General features: G+C 41.8%; 2 protein-coding genes across 2 annotated transcripts; both read left to right on the top strand.

The window, feature by feature from the left end:
* Positions 1 to 5,833: 5,833 nt before the first annotated feature.
* Positions 5,834 to 6,211, top strand: K441DRAFT_491654 (uncharacterized protein; the record flags this gene model as incomplete). The annotated part of the gene is made up of 1 exon (XM_067641984.1): positions 5,834 to 6,211. A coding segment is annotated over one exon (378 nt), but the record flags the coding sequence as incomplete, so codon positions are not given.
* Positions 6,212 to 6,457: 246 nt separating this feature from the next.
* K441DRAFT_593263 (uncharacterized protein) lies at positions 6,458 to 8,988 on the top strand (the record flags this gene model as incomplete). The annotated part of the gene is made up of 8 exons (XM_067644911.1): positions 6,458 to 6,554; positions 6,641 to 7,293; positions 7,352 to 7,444; positions 7,503 to 7,567; positions 7,664 to 7,885; positions 7,932 to 8,034; positions 8,096 to 8,214; positions 8,271 to 8,988. The coding sequence occupies 8 exons, from the start codon at positions 6,458 to 6,460 to the stop codon at positions 8,986 to 8,988; spliced, it is 2,070 nt and encodes a 689-aa protein (XP_067497167.1).
* Between the last annotated feature and the right edge of the window lie 612 nt (positions 8,989 to 9,600).

The following is a 9,600-nucleotide window of genomic DNA, read 5'->3' as shown; positions in this document are numbered from 1 at the left end:
CTAATATTTAGTTTGCACTAAGGAAATAAAGAAATCCTNGCTCTTTTATNTATTTCTGCCGTATTCTNCCGTTCCTAGAGTAGAAAAAGCGCTCTAAAAGATAGATTTAGTAACATTTTTGCATATAAAAACAAAGGGCTTTATATAGTTTGCCAGCAGTTTTCTACCGTTTTCTCATTCCCTAGTAGTTGCTTGTAACTTAGTATTTTACTAAGGAACTATAAACCCCTAGTTTAGGGGCTTATAAACTACTAGGACATAGTTACTAGTACATGTTAAGCTGCCCTAAGGGATTCATATATATAGGACTATAGCGCCATAGCCTAGAGGCTGCATGCGCAGTATTGTACTAGTATAATACAATGGATATAAAAAAAAATAGTTTGCCAGCTTGGAGACAACTACTAGTTATTCCTATACGACTTTTTTTGGTAATGTAACCTATTTTTTCTCCTTGCTTAAGAATAGGTAGGGAATTAGTAATTAATAGCTGTCAATGATAATCTCTAATGTTGCTTATGTAAGCATTACATAAGAACACCCTGGAAGAACCCTACGGCTTTACGCGGTGTATTAGATGGTATCAGCTAGTGTATTAACTAGTGTATTAACTAGTGTATCAGATAGTATCAGCCAGTGTATCAGCCAGTATATCAGGTAACGTATTACCTAGTATATCAGGTAACATATCACCTAGTATATCAGGTAATGTATCACCTAGTATATCAGGTAACGTATTACCTAGTATATTAGGTAACGTATCAGAATACGAGACGGAACATAGACGTTCCGGAACTAGGGTCTTCCAGGTATATAGAGACTCGATCCCCCATAGATAGACATCATCAATTGCATCAAGTTCATCCACTTTACTTACTTCACTATATCGTTCACCCTATCATCCTCCGACCTCCACTTACGCAAATTAACAGGCTATAAGCCTAGCTACTCTAACCTCAACCAAATCTCAATTAATTTTCGACTAAAACGCCAAAATCTGACCTCGACCAAATATCAATCAATTATTAACCAATTTTTTGATTAAATTTAAACCATATCTTAAGTCAATTTTATCTCTATTTCACTATCACTTAAATTTCATTTTAGTCAAATCTTAATCAAATCTTAATCGAATCTTAAGTATATCATTTAATTTATCTATTCTTTTGATTTTATCTACTTATTCAACTCCTATCATTCTATTTTACTTGTCCAAATCCTATCATTCGATTTTATTCAAATCCTACCATTCAATTTTATCTGTTTAATCCTATCGTTCAATTCTATTTATCTATTCGCAGATAAAATATTAGACAAAATCTTAATCGAAAAGCTTATTGGGCAATCCAACTACAAAGTCTGGAGCCTTTGGGTCCAATCACTTCTTATAAAAGGATTGCTTAATAATACTATAGAAGAAGGAGTTGTCAATGATGATCTCTGATGTTGCTTATGTAAGCATTACATAAGAACACCCTGGAAGAACCCTACGGCTTTACGCGGTGTATCAGATGGTATCAGCTATGTCAATGATGATCTCTGATGTTGCTTATGTAAGCATTACATAAGAACACCCTGGAATAACCCTACGGCTTTACGCGGTGTATCAGATGGTATCAGCTAGTGTATCAGCTAGTGTATCAACTAGTGTATCAACTAGTGTATCAGATGGTATCAGCCAGTGTATCAGCTAGTGTATCAGGTAACGTATCACCTAGTGTATTAGGTAACGTATCACCTAGTGTATCAGGTAATGTATCGCCTAGTGTGTCAGGTAACGTATCACCTAGTGTATTAGGTAACGTATTAGAATACGAGACGGAACGTAGACGTTCCGGAACTAGGGTCTTCCAGGTATATAGAGACTCGATCCCCCGNAGATAGACATCATCAATTGCATCAAGTTCATCCACTTCACTTACTTCACTATATCGTTCACCCTGTCGTCCTCCGACCTCCGCTTACGCAAATTAACAGGAGTTACCCTAAAAGGGGAAATCAACCAAAAAGCCTTAGCCAATATAAGGCTAACAATTAAGGATGGACCTCTCTTGCAAATACGGTATTCCAAAACAGCTCTAGAAGCATGGAAACTATTAAAAAATCTCTACAGCCCAAAAGGGTTTAGCTTAGAATTCTTAATCTATAAAGAGCTTTTTAAAACTACCTTATCTAAATACTCTTCTATAGAGGAGTATTTAAATAAAGTAAAGCAACTTACCGACCAATTAAAAGCCAAAGGCATAGAATTGCCAAATTAGGTAATTATTACTTAGGTTTTAAATAACCTAACCAGTCCTTATAAGGGATTTGTTATAATAGTTACCCAATCTTACAGAACCAATTCTAGTACCATTAACTTAGAAAACCTATTTTCTAACTTACTAGACGAATCTAGAAGACAGGTATCTAAAGATCAGAAAATAGCCTTAGTTATAGGGTCTTAACGACCTAGGACTAATCGGACAAATTAAATATATAAAAACAAGTACTGTAAGAAGTATAGAACAACTACGCATTCTACAAAGGACTGTTTTTATCTATTTCCTAAAAAGGCCCCAAAAGGCTTTAAAACCAAGCACCAATATAAGCCAAACTACAACTGTCTGCCGCAGGGCAGACGACCCCTTCTACAACTGTCTGCCACAGAGCAGACGACCCCTTCTACAACTGTCTGCCGCAGAGCAGACGACCCCTCTACAACTGTCTGCCGCAGAGCAGACGACCCCTTCTACAACTGTCTGCCGCAGAGCAGACGACCCCTTCTACAACTGTCTGCCGCAGAGCAGACGACCCCTTCTACAACTGTCTGCCGCAGGGCAGACGACCCCTTCTACAACTGTCTGCCGCAGGGCAGACGACCCCTACAACTGTCTGCCGCAGGGCAGACGACCCCTACAACTGTCTGCCGCAGGGCAGACGACCTCTTCTACAACTGTCTGCCGCAGGGCAGACGACCTCCTCTACAACTGTCTGCCGCAGGGCAGACGACCTCCTCTACAACTGTCTGCCGCAGGGCAGACGACCTCCTCTACAACCAGTCTGCTGCAAGGCAGTAGACGACCTCTACTACAACCGGTCTACGGCTGCCGCGCTATAGGCAATCAAACTATAGAGGACCGCAGGCGTACCGTAGGCGCACCGTAGGCGTACCGCAGACGATGCACTGCTAGGGTAGCTATAGTAGGGGATAGGGGAAGGGGACCGGCCCGCGTTACCATTAGCACGTTAAATATAAGGTGTATAGGCGAATTGGTGTTTATACCCTATACAGACAACCTCGTGAAAATTTTCCTATGGGAGTGGGTTTATGTAACGAGGTTCGCCCTTATAAAATACTATTAGTAGGTTACTTTTAGGGAGAATACCTACTAATTACTAATTCCCTACCCATTTCTTTAGCAAGGAGGAGGAATAGGGTATAGAATAAAACAGTCGTATAGGGGTAATTGGTAGCTACTTTCAAGCTAGTAAGCTATATGGTTTCTCTTATTTCTTATATGCAAAACTACGTTAAAAATCTATCTTTTAGAGCGCTTTTTCTACTCTAGGAACGGCAGAATACGGCAGAAATAGATAAAAGAGCCAGGATTTCCTTAGTGCGATTTTCTTGGTGTAAACTGGACTATAGTGAGCAAAATACCAGGACGAAAAAACACCAGTCGCTAGAGCTCCCCTAGCATTTTAAAACCGGGCCAGAGTGTCCACTTAGCTACTAGTACATGTTAAGCTGCCTAGAAAGGATTCATGTATATAGAACTATAGCGCCATAGCCTAGAGGCCGCATGCGCAGTATTGTTCGTAGTATAATACAACGGACCCAAAAAATAAAAATTAAATTAAATTAAATTAAATAGGTATATAGTAGATAGAATATCCGCCGGTTATAGAGAGGGCTAGCGGCGTAGGTGTAAGCGTTTAGCGTTAGTATTTACTACGCGGCTTAGAAATGAACGACTGAGGGGAGTCAAAAGTAAGATGGAAGGTTAAATGCTTGATATTTGGTAGGGTAAGAAGCTCGTATTATATACAACAATAATTAGGTAGCTGGTAACAGCCACCCTATATTAGGCCCAGCCACCCAATTCTCAACAGCGGTACAGAGGCAAAATTAGAGCCTCTACGGTAATAACAACTTCCTCTTAATATCGCGCGGGTATAAGGAGCTAAGGATCTTATAACTTATAGAGTAGGCTTTTCTCTATAATTTAATATACTTTTAATATTTACAGGTATTATAGGAGGGTAGATTAATTTCGTTAAAGTTAATAAAGTCTTCTTATATAAATAGTGTTTAGGTTTTCTATAAAGCTCGCCAAAGTCTCTCAGACCAAGAAAACGATTGCCGTCCTAAATCAGCTTAGCAGACGGTGCGGATATTCCTATATCCGCATAATCGATTTCTTGGTCTAAGCTTCTGAGGTAACTCTATGCCAGCCTCCTTCCTAATCCAGAACGCCAAGAGAGCAAGTTTATGGCTTATTGGTGGCGCATTAGTGGCGCAGAGGGCAGGAACTTTTGACCCACACCTCTATATACTTATATCTATCTTAAAATTCTTATATCTTTAATATGTTGATAAACTAGGCTTAAAATTATCCGCCTCATTTGAATTTGGCGTTCTGTCGATTCTGCCCTTGCCTACCGCCCAGAGAGGATTCCGGCCGCGAACTCCCTATCCTTTGAGGATATTTCATACTGAATCAACTACGTTCAACTACATTCATGGCCGTCTCGTACACACAAATGTCAGTCCTCTATCGACCAGATATTAGGAGCGCAAATGACATCAAACGTTTCGACCAGCTCGCGCGGGGACACACCTTTGAATACCGTCAGTGCAAAGACCCGCTCAAACTCTCGGTGGCCTAATCCCGAAGCTTCCGTTGGCGAAAGGGAATATCAAAGTTTAGGCAACATAAATCGGTATTGGTCTCGGTGTTGGCAGGCCACAGGCGAAGTTCGTAGAATCTTCGACGAACACCTGGGAACACAGATTAAAGAATATATCCGGGAGAACAGTGATCCTGTTCCTGCGGGAGTAACATGGTCCATCTACATGGTTGGCCGCAGCAAAGATAAATCTGAACCAACGATCATTATCTCAGGTGGCAAAGAAGGGGATAGAGGCAAAAAGGTTAGGGAATTAATCAGGGACAGCCCATTGCTGAGCGGATATCCTGGGATTAAAACAGCATACCGTAGAGAACCTCCGGATCTTGGACATTATAAAGCTCTAGCGGCCGAGGGTATGGCCGCAGACATACGGGCGGGAGAGGCCCCGCAACAACCAGCAGTTTTCTGTAAGCCTTGGGGACAAACTTTTGGGAAGCAGATCTTTATTTCACAGGACCTGCAAGCACCGCTACGGCAAGCTACAGCCGGTGGTTTACTTCGCTGTGGCGAGAAATATTACTACCTTACGGCTGCCCACGCATTCCTAGAAGACACTGAAAAGGCCGAGGTCGATCCTACCATGTCGGACTGTGATGATGAATTCGATATGGATGGGGTAAGTTCGGTCGGTGACCTAAACGAACAACAGGCGGATTACACTAGTCGAGGAAGCACAACGCCGGAGTCAGTTAGGTCAACTAATACTTCCACTTCAGGAAAACGCACCACTAGCAACAGCCTGCCAGAAAGCCTTCCACTTTTTCCCCATACTTCACAAACTCTTCCGGCGTCACGCGAACAGTCACAGTTGTTCATCGAGGGTACCGTACCTACACCAGCGCCAAAGCCTCTCGATACATCGTCACCGATTCATACACAATCTGGGCTCATCAGGCTAGGGGAGATGGTTTATTCATCTCATAATGGGCCTCACTCTAGTCTCGATTATGCGCTAATTGAGGTATCCGTAACGTCGCTGCTCACCTTTAATGAAATTCCGATCCTCGATGGCACCGGGACATTCTTATACCCTAATCGTGTTGTGGATACTGGCCCAAAAGATACAGATATTGTTACAGTCACTGGGTCAGCTGGGTTCCTCAGAGGCAGGTTATCTGGGACAAAGTCCTTTAGGGTCGGCTCGGCGAAGGGCATTATTCAAGAGCTATGGACTGTCGAATTGTTTGGCACGTTAGCAGATGGCGACTGCGGCTCATGGGTAGTAGATGCTCAGTCCGGTGATGTTTACGGCCACATCGTCGCTGGTAACACTGAGTCGGGCTTCGCGTATGTGGTGCCTGCGTGTCAAGTCTACAACGATATATGGAAATATTTCAGTGATCAAGTGGAACTTTCAACAATATCCAGTCATTGTAGGCAACTGGGTTCGGTTCCTTCGGTTGACCCGCGCCATTATGCCAGGCTACTCGAAGGTACCGATATCGAACGAAGAATGCATAAGTGGCACGATTCCATGCAAAACAAGAACAATGATCGTGAAAACGCTTCTATTACACATGGCTCCCACAAAACGTCAAGCCGGCAACTACCACCCGGAGGTATGCATACACCTATTTTACCCAAGGCGGGCTTCGACCTAGAAGGCATCCCCCCTAAGTTGATCGTTATTGGAGTTGATTTTGGCACGACATATACTGGTAAGTAAGCCTGTACGACTTCGAGTTTGATACTTTTATTCTCCTTAGCAGTTGGAGGTTGTACTAAGATGGAGTTACCGTCATAGGAGTTGCATTCTCTACCCTTGATTGGCCAGAACCACGAGTCATTAATAACTGGCCAAGCCCCCGTCGTATTCATGTTGAAAACAAGGTACCAACATCCGTTGCCTACCGAGCAGGTAGAAAACGCATCAATTGGGGCTTCGAATGTCCGGCACCTGCTGAGATTAGGCCTGGAATGGCTGTGTGGGACACATTTAAGCTTTTTCTGGATCCGTTATTCCTTAAAGAGGTTTGCGATCACTGTAAGGATGAGGACTTAGACTTTATGCCGACAAATGAAGATGTGCAGATGTGGTTCGAAGACTTCTTGACGGAACTATATCAGTATATTGTTGCCTACATAACCAAATACTTTCAGCTAAAAGACTGGGAAGCAGCTCGGGTAGTGTATAGTTTTAGCGTGCCGGCAATATGGAGTAGTCGTATAGAGGTGGTTAAGACATTCGAGGATATTATCAGGAAAGCTGGCTTTGGAAAGAGCAAGCAACATATAGTAAAAATTGAATTAACGGAGGCAGAAGCTGCAGCAGTATATACCGCAAGGAGCTGGAAAGATCATTATGCAGTAGCCCAACCAGGCAAGCCTTTAGAGGAAGCAGCTGGAATCCGACAGGGCAGTGTCTTAGTAGTTTGTGATGCGGGAGGCGGTACAACAGTAAATTCCGCCACTTCGCGGTATAAGCAGAACTAAATATACTAATTCTAATTTTTAGGATACCTCAGTTCTTAAGGTTAATTCTATTAAACCTTTTAGGGACAGTAACGGTAATGAAGAGGTGATTGCTGGACTGGAACAACTTGACTCTGTCGAGGGTTGGTTCCCACTGTCCCTATCTTTTATGCTTATATATAAGCTAACTTAAGTTGTTAGGCAAAGCCACCGGTTCAGTTCAGATTGACGAGGCATTCCAAAGAGAGGTTGAGAGGCGGTTAAGGCTTATTCTACATGCGGATAATTACGAGCTAGAATATGCTACAAAAGATATGCTTAACCGATCCTTAGAAGAGGCGGCTGATAGTCAGAGGAACAACAGACTTGGATGGGGAAACAATACTGCGAAAGATGTAATCAAGTCTATGGCAGAAGATATGACTAAAAGTCGAAGAGGGATGTCTTTCCAGCATTTGAAAAAGATATTTGGGACGAAATTATTTACGGATAACATCAAAGTACAACTCCCAGATTTATTTAAGAATTTCAACTATCCTGAAGTTGGGGTCGAGGGTGGCAGAATGACATTCACCTAGTAAGTTTTGGAATCTAGTATACTGCCAAGCTAATAGGCCGCGCAGCGATGACATTAAAGCGATGTTCGACGAGCAGGTATATAGTATTTTTAAACTCATTGACGATCAGCTAGAGCGTCTCCGGAAAATTGACCCATCACAACAAGTAGTATGTAATCTTATATACTTCCTCTATACTATCTATAAGATATAAAGTCTCACTTTAGCAGTCACATTTTGTTATTTCGGGAGGTCTAGGTTCCTCAAAATACGTCCAAGATTGCATCATGAGACGCTTCGGCCCAATACCAGGTGGTCATAGAATAGAGATTCTAGTCGCTAGAGATCCGTGAGTATATAAATATTCTAAATATCTCCTTTAAATTGCTCACTAAACCTATGCAGCCAGCTCTCTGTCTGTAAGGGCCTAGTAATCGACCATATTTATTCCGTAAATTATGCAAATTTTATCCTTTCTACTATGTGTAGCCGGGTATCCTATGGTATCCTTTTCAACGAACCTTACAACAAGATTCAGCACCCAGGACCACCATATAAGGGTCCAGTTGATAGGAAAGACTATGGCTTAAACCAGATCCGATGGTTAGTCCGCGCTGGTAAGCCAATCAGGCGCGATAAACCTATCAGTAGGACCTTCTATCGCATTGCGGATCCCAAAATTGAGAGAACAATTATTTGCAGTGATACTATCGTTTCTTCTAGTGCACCGGTCGATTATCTTCCACGCAGTATTAATGAAGGGGGTGCTGTAAGAGCATATCAGATCAAATCAAAGTTAGACTTAAATGCTCTTAAGCAAGAAGATTATGTAGAACGTCAGCAAAGGATGAAGTTCTTAGGCTTAAAGGCTAAAAGCTATTGGGAGATTGAGCATACTATCCTTGTGTACACTGGCGTGGCGGATCTAAGATTTCAGATTCGAGTCGGCAAGAACGTTATTGGGGAGGCATCCTTAATTCCAATTATTTGGATGCACGAGCGGGATGCCAGACAAGATGGTGTAGTTAGTGGAGAGGAAATGGAGGATGAAGATTCTAAATTGTTTGAGATACAGGACGAGCAAGAGCAGATTAAACTTCGTGCGTTGCCTCGAACTTGGTAAATGGCGATTTACTTAGAATACCCAACTACTAGCGTAGGAGCACTGTTAGAACATTAATTTTTTCTCTTTATTTTTTATATATACATATATACTACGCACAATACTACGCATGCAGGCTCTAGGCTATGGCGCTATAGCTCTATATATATAAATCATTCCTAGGCGGCTTAATATGTATTAATAGCTGTCAAAAATAGACTAACGTACTTCACCACCTAGTGCGCCGCCCCACCAAGTATACCTACTGTAAAAGGCAATTCTTTTAACAACAGAGCATTTAGTATTAATAATATATATATTATATAGTTCTTTAACGCTCTAGGCACGTCCTCGCATTATGCTCAAGCGACTAGCATACACTACATTTTGGTGGTGCTCGTTGCCGTCACTCGCCAAGTATATTGTTAGTTTTATTTAAATACTCTTCTATAGAAGAATATTTAGATAAGGTAGTTTCGAAAGGCTCTTTACAGATTAAGAATTCCGAGCTAAACCCTTTTGGGCTGTAAAGATTTTTTTTAACAGTTTCTATACTTCTAGAGCTGTTTTAGAATACTATATTTATAAGAGAGGTCCATCCTTAATTATCAGCCTTATATTAGCTAAGGCTTT

Source organism: Cenococcum geophilum, assembly GCF_001692895.1.
Source record: "Cenococcum geophilum 1.58 unplaced genomic scaffold K441scaffold_82, whole genome shotgun sequence".
Taxonomy (NCBI): Eukaryota; Fungi; Ascomycota; class Dothideomycetes; order Gloniales; family Gloniaceae; genus Cenococcum; species Cenococcum geophilum.
This window is presented reverse-complemented; position numbering and strand designations above follow the sequence as displayed.